This window comes from Gossypium hirsutum, chromosome A04, assembly GCF_007990345.1.
Source record: "Gossypium hirsutum isolate 1008001.06 chromosome A04, Gossypium_hirsutum_v2.1, whole genome shotgun sequence".
NCBI classification, from domain to species: Eukaryota; Viridiplantae; Streptophyta; class Magnoliopsida; order Malvales; family Malvaceae; genus Gossypium; species Gossypium hirsutum.
The window spans coordinates 9,614,683-9,630,370 of NC_053427.1; the positions used below are offsets into that span (position 1 = coordinate 9,614,683).

The window sequence follows — 15,688 nt, forward strand, 5'->3', positions numbered from 1 at the left end:
AAATTTATTCATTAAATATGTTAAAAAACATTTTTTAAAAAATAAAAAGTTTTAGGAAAAAACTTAAAAATATAATTAGAATCATTTTAACAAAACATGCAAACATTAGTGACCAAATTTATCACTAACCCAACATTAAACTCTCACTAGCTTAAAAGATAAAAAAAGAGATTGTGCGCATGCCTTGGGGACATTCCGCAAATCTTGTTAACAAAGGGATGATAGATTGAGTCATTACTTGTAATGAACGGAGAAACAGACACTTTTTCAATAAAAAGCCTAAACATATCCAAATTTGAGTGACACCAACATCATCATCATAATAATATATTTAGAAAACATCAACAGCAGTCCATCCAACACGACAAAATTTCGTACTTATGAAGATATACTGATGAACTTAGCAAACATGCACAGCAGTACAGCAATTCATTTTAATAGCCACAAGCTCAACAGATATTCTCTTTATCTACAATATTCCTAAAAATGTCTTCCTTCAATTCATATAAAACAAATATCTAAGACTGGTAATTCCCACCATGCCCGCCCATATTTGGTGGATAGTTATTCGGATATTGCACGTTCTGTGTATTACCTTGGTAAGGATTTTGGAAATTCTGAGCATTTCCACCCATGTTACCAGACCATCCTTGATTCGGTGGACCTGGTGGCATCCCACCCATGTTGTTAGGAGGCGGCATTCCTCCCATATTGTTAGAAGGCGGCATTCCTCCTCCCATGTTGTTAGGAGGCGGCATTCCTCCCATATTGTTAGAAGGTGGCATTCCTCCTCCCATGTTGTTCCGCGGTGGCATTCCTCCCATATTGTTAGGAGGCGGCATTCCTCCTCCCATGTTGTTCCGCGGCGGCATTCCTCCCATATTGTTAGGAGGCGGCATTCCTCCCCCCATATTGTTGGCTGGCATACCTCCCCTATTGTTGTAAGGCATTCCTCCCATGTTGTTAGGAGGTGGATTTCCAGCTGTATTAGGAGCAGCATTCTGCATACCCTGGTTTGGAGGAGGCTGCATGTTTTCCCTTCTTCTCTCATAGTTTCTTGATCTATCATAATTACGAGGCCTGTCATTACGTCTATTTCTTTCGTTTGCTCGTGCATTGTTCCTCACCCATTCCTCATGGTACTTGGGATCATAAGGCACAGCTTGCCCATTAATGAAAGGTTCACCTGAAAAACAATAGCATAAAACCAAAAACCCCCACCATGAAAGAATTGTTCAAGTTTTAAAAAAAAAGATGGTAAAAAATACCTCCATAATCTTTATTCTTCACGTCCAAGTAAGAATCTGGAAGAACCCAACGAACTCCAGGAAGTTCTGAGAAGAAAATAAAATTTTATAAGAACATCCACAAAAAGCTTTTCTCGAAACAGACTTGCAGTGACAAGAAAACTTGATAACTTAAAAAGACATGTACCCTTGATCTTGTACGAAAGCTCTTCAGAAACAAGGGCTCCAAAGGCATAATAATGCCGAGTAGAAACTGAATAAATTTTCATTCTAGCTTCCTCTTCACTGTTAACAAGACACAGAAAATAAACTGTAATTACAAAAGTAATGTACACATTTCGATAAATTATAATTACAAAAGTAATGTACACGTTCCGTCACGGGATAACCGCAACGAGTATCCGGAGAAAAACATTCCTAAACTGGAATCTCGATCAGAAATGAGATAAGTTACTATCATCATGCTAAAAATGCAAAAATTTTGCTACTACTAATAATATAACACACAGAATGCAACATGGCAAACCTAAGAGTGGCAAAAAGTTGTTTCAAAGACAGAAATACTCAATAGGAAGAGATACTTCTACCGAATCATATGAAGTTGTGCTAACCAAAAACTGTTAGCAATGACACAATTATCTGTTCATGTGTAGCATGAAGATACTCTAATAACACCCCATTCCGAAAATTTCAAACATAAAGACAAGCACTGTATATGAAACAAAAGTAATTTGTAAATAAAAAATTACAGAAGAAACAATTAGAACAACTTACAATAAGTTATCTTGGACAAATTTTCTTTTATTAAAACAAATTACCACTACCAAACTAAAACCAAATGATTTTCTCAATGGAAAATATGAATTCAGAGCCAAAGTAAAAGAATTGCAAAACATTGAATTCAACACATTGTTTCTCTTCATTCCATTCCTTTCCAACTTCGAAGAGAACAATACCAAGTAAGATCTCAAAATAAAGCAATAAACCCATTTTTTCCCCATGGAAAAGCTACCCTAAAATATAGGAATCGAACTATATTTTATCTTTATTCGAATAATTTCCTCAGCATTCATTAATAGGCAAAAAAAACATGAATTTTAAGGTTACGTTTCCTAAAAAATTAATACCTGATTAAAAGTGAGTAAAATAAAACAAAAATCCCAATGCCATATACACAAAATCAATAATTTTTCCATCAAAATTTGTTAGTTTATTGCAAACAATTAAACTACTCAGCTTAATATAAGATAAACAATCAAAAAAGAAACCAATCATAAACGAACAACAACAAGTTACCTGCCCACTACTTGAGCTAGGGTTTTGATATAACTATCAATAATTTCATCCCTAGTAGCATCCTCTTTAGGGGGCTCCACCACAACGAGCCAATGCTCAAAATCACAGCCGTCGAGCAATATTGTCTCCTTCGGGGGCCGATTCGAGTAGTTAGGATTCGGGTCATTGAGGGAGGACCTGGCTGCTCGAGTGGAGAACGATTTGATAGTGGGGGAAAGTGAGTCGCGCAGGAGTAGCGAGTAGCAAAGTGGGGCACGGAGACGACGGAGGAAAGAGAGGGAAGGGGATGGCGATGAGGTTATTAGGGTTTTGACGGGGGAAGCGGCGGCGGCAGGGGAAAAGGAAGAGAAAGGGCGGCATGAAGGGAAGAGGAAGGAGGTTAGGGATTTGGGTTTGGAGAGGAGATAGCGAGAGAGGGATTGGGTCGCCATTTGTGGAAAGCCGCTACGATGATGAGAGGAACCGAAAGGAAATTGAAATAGTAAATAGGGTTTTGGAAGGGCTTTTAAAGAAAAGAAGGACAAATATGTAATTTTTGATATTTTGAAGATATCATACTTTAAAATTAAGGGTAAACTTCATTACTAGTCATCCACTATTAGTGAGTTTCAATTTTAGTCCCTCAACTATGAAAAATTACAAAATAGTCATCCAATTATTCAACTTTTTCTTTTTAATCACCGACTGTTAAATAACTAACGAGAAGATGATGTGACAGCTTTTAAAATTAATATAATAATAAATTTAGCTCTCGATATGTGCACATTTATTAATTTAATCTTAAATTTTAAAAATTTAACCATCAATGTTTACTCATTACCTATTTGTTATATGGAAATATCATTCAATATACTTTGTAAATTAGAAGTAAAAACAAATATCTATTTTCTAAAAAAAAAAAGTTAAACGAGTAACGAGGTTCTCTGAGTTTGCCAGAGACTGTAATAACAACAACAATAACAAGAACAACTCAACTAAACTAAACTAATGCCAAACGATTCAAGTGCAAATATTATAAAATCGGTGAAGTGTGAATCGATATAGACCAAGTCATCTCAATCGTTAGTGCTCAACCAATGGTGGAGAACTGAAGTATCAAGAAAAAAAAAAGTGAAAATTATGATTTTGGGTTTTGGTTTTTTTTTGTATATTTATATTAAGTTTAGCTAATAAATTTGTTTTTCTTTTAGCTTTCTAAGTGAAAGAATCACAAAGAAAAAAATTGCAAAAAGATCAAATTACACAACGGTAAACATTGAGATTTTTTTAGAATTAAGACTAAATTAACACAATGTATAAATTTTTAGGGTCAAAGTTGTTATTATGTTAATTTTAAAAGTTGCCATGGCATCTTTTCATTAGTGATTTTTAACCGTCGATGACCAATGAAGAAAAAATCGAATATTTGGATGATCATTTAATAAGCTTTCATAATTGGGTGATTAAAAAAAGAAGCCTACTAATAGTTAAGTGAATATTAGTATAGTTTACCCTAAATTAATTAAAAAGGTTACATGAAATATAGTATAACAATAATATAAATCAAAATACAAATGTACATATTTTTAAAGAGTTATTTTTTTAATTTTAAATTTAAATTTATAATAATTATTTTTTATTTTATATCTAATTATTATAATACATATGTAATAACCAAACGACGCATATTAAAATATTTTAGGGCTTTATAATTTTTTCATATGAGATTTAATAATTTGAGTTTTAATTTCATGACCAAATTGGGATTACATGCCCCAAACCCAAAGTGAAATTTCTTAGTATGTAGCCAATTTTTCCAGCTTTCTTCCACCAACCTTAATTTTAGCTGTGAAAAGCAGGAATGATTGGGTGAGGCAACCAATATTCATCCCTCTGATTTTTGTTTCATTTCTTTTGTCATCTTTTCTTTGGGTTGGTTGCGAACTGTCCAATCCCCACCAAATCCAAGTCAAGCCCAATGACCTCAAACAGGCTAAATTCATTCATTTCTTGTTTTTGCTTGTTCAAGGATGTCAACTTCCTCTCTTTCTATTTCCTGTCTTCACATTAACTCGGGAATTCCCAGTTTTTCCTCTCAACTTCCGCATTTGTTTCCCTCAATGGAATTGCTAGTGAAGTCATTGGTTACCACCCGCTGGAAAGCTCCTTTCAGATTAGAAACTAGAAACTTGTCTTACAGCTTGGGTTTGGATCAGGTTGCAGGTTCCAGGATTGGTTGGGGATTAGGCAACGGCATTTCTGGTGGAGAAAGGCGCCGAGTATCGTTGGAGTCGATCTGGTTTACGGCCCTGCTATTATCTTGATTGATGAACCAACTTCCGGGTTGGTTTCAGCTTCTGCTCTTAATGTAGTGACACGGTTAAAATCAATGGCAATCAATCAATGTAAAATCATTAAAAAAATAATTAAAATAAAGCCTTAATTGAAAAAAAAAACTGGTTGAACAGTGAAGAGATTGATCCTTACAAATGTTCAGAACAATGAAAGAAGTGTGAGCAATGACTGAACTCAAAAAAGAATCAAAATATTAAGGCACAAATGATTACAATTTACATAAATTTACAGCATTGCTAGTCTCACAAAACAGGAAAGATGAACAAGGTATAATGTGGCTAAGCAAAACCTGAAACCTGAACTGTTACTTCGATAACATCAGGAAGAAAAAATTTCAAAAATTATTCCTAAAGAGTACCAAAACGAGAATAGAACAACCTAATTGCTTCGGTCGAATATTGAATTGAATGTCATTGTAGCATACGATGTTGTGACATTTTCTGATGACGAAGATGAATTCCCCCCTTTGCCTGTGCCTTCAGATATCAAGCCGGACTTATCTTTTTGGCCTCTGAGTTCTGTGAATTCCGAAAGAAGGCCAGGTCTCGATATATTCTCGTCATTCACAGCTTCTTCTCCCATTAGCATCTTCACCACTTGAGACATGGATGGTCGGAATTTCGGAATGTCTTGGGTGCAAAGTAAACCAATCTTTAGAAATTTCTGAGCTTCTTCTTCATCATACTCGCCGCTTATTGATGTATCAATTAGTTCCACTAGTTCTCTGGACTCATACTTGTTCCATGCCTGCAGTTGTAAATCTATTTAGCAACGAATCTCAAAATCATGTTGTAACACCGAATAACAAAATCCAAACACGATAAGCTTAGTGACTTAGCTAAGTGGAGATTGACCTAAAAGATTGGATCAAAATCACGTGACTCCACCATCTGACATCGGATCATGTGACTCCACCATTTGAGATCCAACAACATAGAATGCCAATGTAAATGTGGAATTCAAAAACCTAAAGATTTAAAGTTTTCTCATTGTACATGCTTGAAACTTCTGTTTCGAATAGTATTTAGTGTAGTTATTAATGTTTGTTTAAGCTAAAAGCTAAGCTGTAGGCCAACAGAGATTTAATATGTATGTCCCGTGTGGGCTACTATCTCTCCAGTTTCTCCACACTAAGAGACAATTCAGCTATTAGTTTGTGGAAAATACATAGAGACTTGAATTAAGGTAGAAATGAAAGCGACAAGAAGACAAAACATAGAAGAAATTCATACCCTCTCAAGAAGGTATTGCTCTGACAAAGGCAATCTTCTGTTTGTGTTACATCTACCGCTAACAATTTCCAACAGCAAAACGCCAAAACTATAAATATCCGCTTTCCTCGTCAACTGGCCTCTTATAGCATACTCCGGTGCTAGATAACCTCTACACAAACCACATAAGGATACACGAATGAATTAAACTGAAAAGGAAATTCGGTAGATCAGTAAATAAACTATGCAGAGCTTGAATCATGTACTCCGTAACACCAACTCAATTCACTAAGAACGAAATACAGAACTCACAAGTATATAGAGCAATGTAAGAACTCACGTTGTTCCAGCAACACGTGTACTTATGTGGGTCATGTTGTCAGGGAAAAGCTTTGCCAGGCCAAAATCTGAAATTTTAGGATTGAGATTTTTATCGAGGAGAATATTGCTTGCTTTTATGTCTCTGTGAATAATATGTGGTTGAACTTCCTCGTGAAGGAATGCAAGCCCCTTTGCAACACCGATGCAAATGTTACGCCTTGCTTCCCAGCTGAATTGCATACTGCTATGCCCTCCACCTAAAAGGTAAAGAGGCTTCAGGTTATTAATGTTCAAGCGGATATTAAACACAAACAAGAATAGAAGTAATTACCGAGAAGTGTTTGCGCAAGGCTGTTATTCTCGAGATAGCCATAGACCAAAATCCTATGGTTTCCTTCCACACAACAACCGCACAACTCAACCAGGTTTTCATGCTCTATTTCCGCAATCACATTTATTTCCGTCAAGAACTCTCGTACCCCTTGCTTTGAGTCCGCTGCCAGCACCTTTATAGCACCCATGGTACCATCTCTGAAAGTTCCCTGTTCATTACAAAAATTATCGTAAAAAAACAGGATTAGTTTCGCATGCAAGCATTTATCGAAGCAGTGTTTCAAAAATATTCAAACAGATTCCATTCACCTTATAGACAACACCGAAACCTCCCTCACCAATTTTATTGGAATGATGAAAATTTCCGGTTGCCATTTTCAGCTCCTTGTAAGGAAACAGTTTAGTGTTCTGAATACCCGAAACCTCTGTGCCAATGAGTATGCAATTAGAAACTTATAAGAAAGCATTTTCTACGACAGGGGACGGAGTTTTATAGCCCCATGAGCCGTTTTCTTAGGATTGTTGGTTCGAAAATGAAGAGAGAACAATAAGTCAAGTAAGCAGCATACCTTCATCTATTTCTATTGTTTGTTCAGCTGAGAAAGTTTTCTTTCTCGAAAATAAAAATGAGAAACAAGTCATCACCAGCTGCTCCTCAGTTCGAATAATCAAATGCCTTCACACAGACGAAAATCCTGTGAGGCCAACGTAAAGCATCAAATAAGAAACATCATCTTCCATGAACATAAAAAAGGTGTACACTGTTACCCTAATTAACATATCCCATAGAACAAAACATACCATAGATTAGCTTCTAAAATAGAACAAAAGATGATTGTGAGTACAATTACTTCAACAAGATCACAAATTAAACGTCCAAATGTATTAGCTATTAATTTTGGAAAAATGCCAACTTTGCCTGAAAGTTGAAAGGTCAAAGGGGCAGATCAAGAAAAATTGTTCTCATTTTCTATAGTATCTTAGCACATCAAGAAATTATAATCTGATTTATGACACCCAGAAAAGGCAAAAGCGAAAACCTTCATTTTGCCTCCGTTTTGCGAAAAAAAGAGAAAATTTAAATCCATGAAACATATTTTTTTGTGGCACAAAGAATCCAAGAAAACAAGCAAGGAAGAAGAGATAAAGCATCCAAAATTCCATCAAGTACACTACTTTTTTTGAATATATCCAAATCCCAAGCAAACCGTGACGAAAAAAAGAGATCTGATAAATCAAAAAAAATTCTCATTATTTTTCCTGTATTTTCTTGAAAACCAAACAAAACCCAGATTGGAAACTAACCTCAAATGCTTTGGAAAGTTGCAACAAAGACTCCAACAACCTTAGAACCGTGTATAATTGAAGAGCTATGAAGTGTGCAGTAAATTCTAGTCTTCCAGCAGTCGTTATTACAGGTTTAAGTGGACGATTATAGACAATTAATAAGCTAAAAAAGAAGACCAGTCCAACACCACCCAACGGTTTTATATAATTATCTGTTTCTTCCCTCAAATTTCTTTGAATACTTATCACGTATGCAATTTATCACGTCATTTTATTTGTCCTATTATTTTTTTAAGGTTAAGTCCCTACACTCTTTACAAATTTAGAATTTAGTCAATATACTATTATGATCAGGATTTTATTTCTTACTTTTTTAGATTTTAAAATTCAGCTCCAATTGTTAACACCTTTTTTTTGTTAATTTTGCTTGTGTAAATAAAAAAAAACCTCACTTGATAACAATGTAACATCAGTTGGACATGAATTTTATAATGTGAAAAGTTAAAGGACTAAATATATAAATTCTAATAACTTTTTTTTATTTAAATGTTATTGACATCTGTTTTCCACTTTGATTTGAACATTAGAGGTTATCAAATTGTAGAAAAAATAAAATAAAATAAAAAAGAGAAATGAGAAATGGAGTCCAATTCCCACGTGAAGTTAAAGATGTGTGCTAGAAAAACTGGGAAGGAAAAGTCAAGTCAATTAAGGCTTCTCTCTCCTTTGACAAGACCAGCATGCGGAGTGGAGATGGCAATTTTATTTATTGTTTATTTTTAATTTATTGTTTATAATTTATTTTTATTAGTGGAGTTAGGTAAAGTCAATTTCTTTTTAATATAAAATTTTAAAATTTTAAAATATCGTATTGAATCGAATCATAATAAATTTATTTATTTGTGTAAATATATTATAAAATCATAGCTCAATTTTCTTTTTTTAAATTCTAGCTAAAAAGGTAGTTTTTAAAATTTTTCATATTTTTATTTTATTTATTCAAAATTTATTTTTATTTAATTCTAATATATATTTTTAAAATTTTATTTTATTAAAACTGTTTATAATTTTGTTTATTTTAATTTAATTCTTTTTGTTTTATAATTAATATTTAATTTGTAAAATTTCAATAATATGTTTTTTTCTTAAATTAATTATTTATCTAAAAAGCGTAATTACAAATGCTAACATTTTGAAAGAAAAAAATAAATATAATCAAACCGTTCAAAAAAAAATCTCAAAAGATTTAAAATTCTTCAACCAAAACACTCTAAAGGTGTGTTTAAGCGAAAGCTTTGTAGAAATAAATTTTAAAGAGGGAATTTCAGTTACTCGATTTCCTTTTTCAAATTCTATCTAAAGAGGAGATTTTTTTTTAAAATTTTAAAATTTTATTTGATTTAATAAAAATAATAATTATTCTTAATATACTATTTTTACTTATTTTTAAAAATTATATTGTTTTCAGTTATCATTTTAATTCTTTACTTTTATTATTTATAAATTCTTTTAAAATTAAAAGTAAATGTAAAATAATTCAATATATTTTAATTATTAAATATAATAACAAATATATTTATAAAATTTCAACTCAAAAAGCAAAGGTGGCTTAGCATTGTTGTCAGGTGTACTATCTGATTAAATTCCAAGTAATTTCCTTCATAGCTTGCACTTTTTGAAGTTACTTCTATAACTTTTCTCATTTTTGTTGCATATATTTAATACTCGTTCTATATTCGTCTTTATAATTTTGTATATATTACTATTTTTTATTATATTTATATTTACATCATTAATAAAAAAAGAAAACATGAAATATGATATATATATATATATATAAAAGGGATTGTATGAAACTTTGATTTTATATCATCTTTATTCATTTTCAATAGGAGAATGACAAATTAGATTTTTCCTTCTGATTTTTAGCAGTTTTTTTGTTGAATTTAAATTTTTTTAGTAGGAAAAAAACTGAAAATCAAGAGAAAAAAATCTAATTTGGAATGACATGAAATTACAGTTTCATACAATCCTTTCTCTCTCTCTCTGTATATATGTAGATATAAGAGTGGACGTTTCAATTGGTCAAAAAAAAAAAAAGAGTGGACGTTTCAAAGGTTTAGAAATATGTAAAATTTTAATTTTAGTTTATTTATTGTTCACATTAAATTTAAGGGACAAATCTCAAAATTATATATGATATTTGGTTTAATGTGTAATTGTATATATGAACTTTAATTTAATGCAATTATATGCATGAAACTTTGATTGTGGTTCAAATATATGCGTGAAATTATAATTTTGATTCAATCAACATATATAAACATAAAATAATGTTACATCAATAATTATGTTAATAATTTGTGAGAACTTGATCAAATCAAAATTTCATGTATAAATTTGCATAAAATCAAGGTTCATATATATAATTGCATATTAAACAAAAGTTATCACTAAATTTAAGTATTACAATCTGTTTTGAATTTGAATCTGTTAAATAACTACATATAGTAAGTATAAAAATGTTTTTAAATAAAAAATTTTAAAAGCAAATAATGAATTTAGATATCTAAATCCGATTTTGTTATCCACAAAAGTAAAAGTAAAACATATATGAATTATCCAAAAGTTAATATCCACTTCTACTCTCAATCTGCAACTAATAGTAATTAGAAGATCCAAATTCGAACATTTTCAAAATTATACTACCTAAATACAAAAAAAAAATGCATGTGCTTCGGGACTTTCCAACGGCAAAGGAAGCTGGATGCATGTGGTCCTAACCGATCAATAACACAGGTTTTTTCTGGGACTTTTTAGGTGCGGTTATATTCTAACCTTTGTTGTCACATGAAGTTGCAAGAATGTGGCATTATCTGGTCGTGTCTTTTTGTATTAATCATTTGGTGCATCTGAAAGAATAGTAATTTTTTCATCTTTCAGAATGTTATTTAGTCGACAATTGAAATTGTTAAAATTTCTATTAGTTGGGCTCAACAATATGAATTAAGCCAGAATGAATATAAGAACAATGGCCACAATTTTAGCTATCAAACGACCTCTTGAGTAGTGGGTTCATTTATTTATTAATGGTGCAGTGGCTAGAATCACAGGAAATGCTTTTGCTGTTTATGTGTTACGTGATCAGTTTAGAAATTGGATCTTGGGATTTAATTAATATCTGAGTAGATGTACACTTTTTGAGGCTGAACTTTAAGGTACTCTGGATGGACTTCTCGTTCTGTTAAATAAAAGTTATAAATGGGCCATAATTCAAACAGATAATCCAGATGTGGTCCAGGCCTTGACTGATAATGGATTGGAGGATTCAGGTATTACAATGCTAAGAAGGATTCAATGGATTATGAGATTTGAAGGACGGTGGTGGATAAGATATGTGCCTAGAGAATGTAACATAATTGCAAATCAATTGGCTAATCTTATTTTAGCATGGAAGCCAAACTTACAGGTTTTCAATGTTGCACCCAATCAAGTTTCAGTGGTTCTACAACAAAATAAAGCGAGTGCCACTTTTGAGCAATTAATTTGATTTAACTTTGTTTCTTTTATTTATCACAAAAATTATACAAAAAAAAAACAAATCAAGTATTTGCAAGAATCCAAATTCACAATATTTAAGTTTAAACATTAGGGTTTAAATTTTGAAATTACCATCCCACCCATATTAAGAATTTTGAAAGTATATTACTGCAAAATAAAATCGTTAGTATTGACAGAACAAAGAAACAGAGCATAAATAAATGAAATAATCATTATGCCATAAAAGAATCATGGCCTTAGAAGCCTCGGATAAAGAAGATGAAACACAATTAGTATTGTTCTTCTCGAAAAGAATCAAGAAATAAGACCGAGAAATAAATTGGAAAAAAATTAGCTAAACCACACTAGATTTAATTTCCAAGAAAGATAGGAGGGATCACACACAAGATCCCGCTTAAAACCCAATCTCCTAGACAAAATATCTCTTTAATTTAATTTAGAAAAACAACAAAATTCCAAAGAAAAGAAAATGAGGAAAGTTGTTTGCCTTTTGAAGGGGGTAAAATAATAAAATAGCAATGTTAGTTTTTAAAAATAGTAAAAGATTTTTCCTCAACAGAAAATCTTTTGAAAATATTTTTTTTTCCATTACCAACAAAGAAAACCCATAAATAAAAAAATTTTGGTAAATATTACAAATTGGAGAAAGAAATTACAGCAGTAAAATTTCAACCTTTCAAACCCTCTCCTATGTGGATTAATCATTGTGTATAATTATAATGTGTGTTGAATTTTCCAATTAGGTCATTATTTTAGTATAAAAGAAATGCAAATCCGTACACATAATTATAGGATGAATCCAAAATAATTCCCTTTTCTTGACTTTGGAATCAATCCTCAAAACTCTTCAGTTATAGAGAATAAAGGCTTAGTTGATTGCTCATAACTTTGACTTTGAAATCTTAATTCCCAATGCCTATTGCTTTCTTAGGTGAAATCTGCATGCTTTTGTTTAGCAATCAACCTTCTAATTAGCTGTCATTATTGAATCTTCCTTTTCTCTTTTTTACTTTATCACTCCAAACCTATACCATTTAAATCCAACCATCCAAATCTACCTATGCCAATTCCTTCATCTTATTTTTATTTTTTAAATTAATTTATAATTTTAAAAACTTCAAATGGACTACAATAATAATTTACCATTTGGAGGTTAAGATCCCTACTTGATTCCATCTAATCATAGAAATTACAACAGTTTCTGATACACTGCTTAACATGGATTCAAATCGTATTATTTTCATTACCACCTTAAAGTTATAAAACTTTGAAGGATAAAATAGATTTGGGTGAACTATAAGGGTAATCATCGAACTATTAATTTTTTCGACTTAGTAAATCTCACATTAGTTGACATTAACTCATTAATGGAAGTCTAATTTGAGTTTTTTATTGGCTAAATAAATACATTCTATCATTTTGATCTCAAATCTAAAAAATTCAACAAATTTAAACTTCTATGGACAGGGATGGCCAAATTTAGTTAAATATTAAAAGAGAATAAGGACCAAATTGAAAAAAGAGGTAAAAATTGAAGGCTAAATTTGATATTATACAAATTTGATAGTTAGAAAATATTGGAAATTACATGTATGACCTCAGAATAGATGGTTTTGTTTTTTTTTTAAATGGATAAGGGTAATGGGTTTTCTCTCATTGGATGAGATGAGAGAGGAAAATGTCGTTCACACACTCTATCTTCAATGGCATTCCTCAGCCATCCCGTCTTTCTGTGAACAAAAACTGCACAAGATTCATTACCAAAGCGAGCAAAAGGAAGGAGAATGGTGGTCCAACTTCAAGAAACCAGCAGCTTCCCAAGTTCCAACTCAAGGTTTCCAACACAGTTATCGCAAGGTCTGTGGTTGTTTTATTCGGACTTGGATTCATTGATGCTGGGTAAGCCTAACCATCTTTCTCAACTCCACTTACTAGGTACTTAAAATGCGTAGTAATTAGAGCTGGGAGATGTACTTTCAGGTATAGTGGGGATTGGTCAAGGATTGGAGTGATCTCAAAGGATGTTGAGGACTTGCTAAAGATTGCTGCCTTCTTGGTTGTTCCTTTCTGCATTTTTCTTGTATCTTCCTTTTCTAAACAGACTCCTGACACTTAACATTCTTTAGCTAATATATCCAAATCCGAGTGGTATAAGTCCCTGGGCACTGACTTCTGCTGTTAAAGAAGTTGCTTTCCCACGCAGTTTCTGTCTTGCTGATCTTGCTGCAGGACTTTGGTATGTACCAAAGCAGAATACAAAATCCCCCATGAATGAATATAACCAATTTGTATTCAATTTACACTCAAAACCTGTAACAGTCCCTTTTTTTAGGGTTGATTGGAACAGTAGTTTCGGGGCCACCAAATCCGAATGAGTAGGTTGGTAAATATTATATTTAATATTTACGAGTTAACTGTGATTTTAAAAATGTTTTTGATATTATGATTCTTATTTTATAAGTGTTATTAAGTTCAAGTGATATGACCCTAAGGTAAAGTGGGTTTAAAAAATGAGGTATCGGGACCTTGTTTCTATAAACCGAGTCGTAAATATTTTTATAAATATTTACGTAGTGGCAATAAGATGGCATTAAAGTTTCGTTGAAAAATTTTATCGTTTCGATAGTTAATTAAACAAAAAGGACTAAATTCTGTAAAGTGCAAAAGTTGTGTTCTATAACCTAAAGGTATTAAATAGATATAGAATTTAAAAGTAGAAGTCCTTATTTGGTAATTAGCCCATTAAAGAGATAGTGGGATATGATGGCTTGGCATTTGGTGTAATAAATAAAGTGTATAAAGGTTAATATTGTAAATTGGTTAAAAATAATAATAAAATGAATATAAATAAAAGAATCAATGTGTCATCTTTTTCATTCTTTTTTTACCAGCCGAATATGAAGGCTTGAGAAGCCATGGAAGAAGCTTCCAACTTTCAGCTAATGCATGATAGGCATTTTTAGTCTCGTTTTTAATTATTTTTATATTTTCGGGATCATTATTGCTTAATCTATTTAATGAGGGGACTATTTTGCAAAACCATTGAATAGTTTGATATTTGCCATTGATGAGTATAATAGGGCTTTGAAGTTTAATGGAAGAATATCAGTCCTTGTTGATAGTTAAACACTTTTTGTTAAGTGAATTTTTGTGAAATTGACAATTAAGGGCTAAATTGATAAATGTGAAAACTTTGTGGTTAAAATGTCAAATAAATGAAATGTGTGGGTTGCTAGAGACACTAGTGATATTCGTCTATAGTAGAATTTTACTCAATTTCATGAATTTGCATTTTTATGATATAGGGACTAAATTGTAAAGAAGTTGAAATATTAGGGGCAAAACTATAATTTTGCCATAAAGTGAATTATGGACTGTTTTGATACCATGAACATTTGGCTAAGCTTAATTATGGTTAAAAATGGTCAATTTGCATGTTTTGAGCTCAGGGACTAAAATGAATAAAAGTAAAACTTTAGGGGTAATTTTGTAAAAATGACAAAAATGACCAAATTGTATGAAATGAGGTGTTTTAATGTCTAAATTAATATACTGAATGAAATTATTAATTTAGATCAAGGATGGAAAATCGAGAAAAATGAGAAAATTACCAAAATGCCCCTGAACTTTGGTATCTCTACAATTTAGTCAGGTAAGTTCGTATGCAATAAGCATTGTTAAATTGATGTTTCTAATGCTTTAATATTGTATAAATTGTATATACGTGAATATTTTAATGTCTGACGACATATCGACAAAATGTGGCACTTAGTGTGCGGGGCAATCAAATATGGTACTCAGTGTACGAAATATTGAGAATGACACTTAGTGTGCGAGATATTGAGGATGACACTTAGTGTGCAAAATATCGAATGATTCAAAGGGAAATTATAAATTGTGATTAAATGATTAAATAGAGCAAAGTGAACAGGTATACATGCTATATTATATTAATTGTTTATGAGACGACTTTATAATGGTGATATTTGGGCTTTGAGCCTAGCAAGCTTTAAGCTGGTAAATAATATTATCGGGTTTAAAACCTAGCAGGCTAAATGCCGGTGATTTGATAAAAGTCTAAGACTATGAGACCTTGTG

The 15,688-nt window shown here is 31.8% G+C and overlaps 3 protein-coding genes across 6 annotated transcripts; 1 reads left to right on the forward strand and 2 right to left on the reverse strand.

Annotated features, from left to right (window-relative positions):
• Window positions 1-300: 300 nt before the first annotated feature.
• LOC107948782 (multiple organellar RNA editing factor 8, chloroplastic/mitochondrial) lies at window positions 301-3,059 on the reverse strand. The gene is made up of 4 exons (XM_016883429.2): window positions 2,544-3,059; window positions 1,435-1,532; window positions 1,269-1,334; window positions 301-1,186 (listed from the first exon to the last, which is right to left on the reverse strand). Exons 1-4 carry the CDS (start codon window positions 2,972-2,974, stop codon window positions 519-521), a joined length of 1,263 nt encoding a protein of 420 aa, XP_016738918.1. The 5' UTR covers window positions 2,975-3,059; the 3' UTR covers window positions 301-518.
• Window positions 3,060-5,046: 1,987 nt separating this feature from the next.
• Window positions 5,047-8,273, reverse strand: LOC107948783 (cold-responsive protein kinase 1). 2 transcript variants are annotated; one of them, XM_016883430.2, is made up of 7 exons: window positions 8,048-8,273; window positions 7,312-7,437; window positions 7,052-7,167; window positions 6,741-6,951; window positions 6,429-6,666; window positions 6,110-6,260; window positions 5,047-5,624 (listed from the first exon to the last, which is right to left on the reverse strand). In XM_016883430.2, the coding sequence occupies exons 2-7, from the start codon at window positions 7,382-7,384 to the stop codon at window positions 5,256-5,258; spliced, it is 1,158 nt and encodes a 385-aa protein (XP_016738919.1). In that variant the 5' UTR covers window positions 7,385-7,437; window positions 8,048-8,273; the 3' UTR covers window positions 5,047-5,255. The 2 variants fall into 2 exon arrangements, with proteins under 2 accessions (XP_016738919.1, XP_016738920.1); XM_016883431.2 differs by having other exon boundaries at window positions 7,312-7,418; window positions 8,048-8,262.
• Window positions 8,274-13,193: 4,920 nt separating this feature from the next.
• On the forward strand, window positions 13,194-13,890 carry LOC107948784 (uncharacterized). 3 transcript variants are annotated; one of them, XM_016883434.2, is made up of 2 exons: window positions 13,194-13,489; window positions 13,571-13,890. In XM_016883434.2, exons 1-2 carry the CDS (start codon window positions 13,269-13,271, stop codon window positions 13,704-13,706), a joined length of 357 nt encoding a protein of 118 aa, XP_016738923.1. In that variant the 5' UTR covers window positions 13,194-13,268; the 3' UTR covers window positions 13,707-13,890. The 3 variants fall into 3 exon arrangements, with proteins under 3 accessions (XP_016738923.1, XP_016738922.1, XP_016738921.1); XM_016883433.2 differs by having other exon boundaries at window positions 13,225-13,447; window positions 13,526-13,890; XM_016883432.2 differs by having other exon boundaries at window positions 13,238-13,489; window positions 13,550-13,890.
• Window positions 13,891-15,688: the final 1,798 nt, after the last annotated feature.

Excerpts from the sequence above, each read along its gene's own strand:
- LOC107948782 (XM_016883429.2), bottom strand. The coding sequence starts at position 2,974 with ATGGCGACCCAATCCCTCTCTCGCTATCTCCTCTCCAAACCCAAATCC. Across the intron at positions 1,533-2,543 it reads CTAGCTCAAGTAGTGGGCAG|TGAAGAGGAAGCTAGAATGA; the intron begins GTAACTTGTTGT and ends TCTTGTTAACAG. Across the intron at positions 1,187-1,268 it reads GAAGAATAAAGATTATGGAG|GTGAACCTTTCATTAATGGG; the intron begins GTATTTTTTACC and ends ATTGTTTTTCAG.
- LOC107948784 (XM_016883432.2), top strand. The coding sequence starts at position 13,269 with ATGTCGTTCACACACTCTATCTTCAATGGCATTCCTCAGCCATCCCGT. Across the intron at positions 13,490-13,549 it reads CTTGGATTCATTGATGCTGG|AGCTGGGAGATGTACTTTCA; the intron begins GTAAGCCTAACC and ends CGTAGTAATTAG.
- LOC107948783 (XM_016883430.2), bottom strand. The coding sequence starts at position 7,384 with ATGACTTGTTTCTCATTTTTATTTTCGAGAAAGAAAACTTTCTCAGCT. Across the intron at positions 7,168-7,311 it reads AACAATAGAAATAGATGAAG|AGGTTTCGGGTATTCAGAAC; the intron begins GTATGCTGCTTA and ends TCATTGGCACAG. Across the intron at positions 6,261-6,428 it reads ACACGTGTTGCTGGAACAAC|AGGTTATCTAGCACCGGAGT; the intron begins GTGAGTTCTTAC and ends TGGTTTGTGTAG.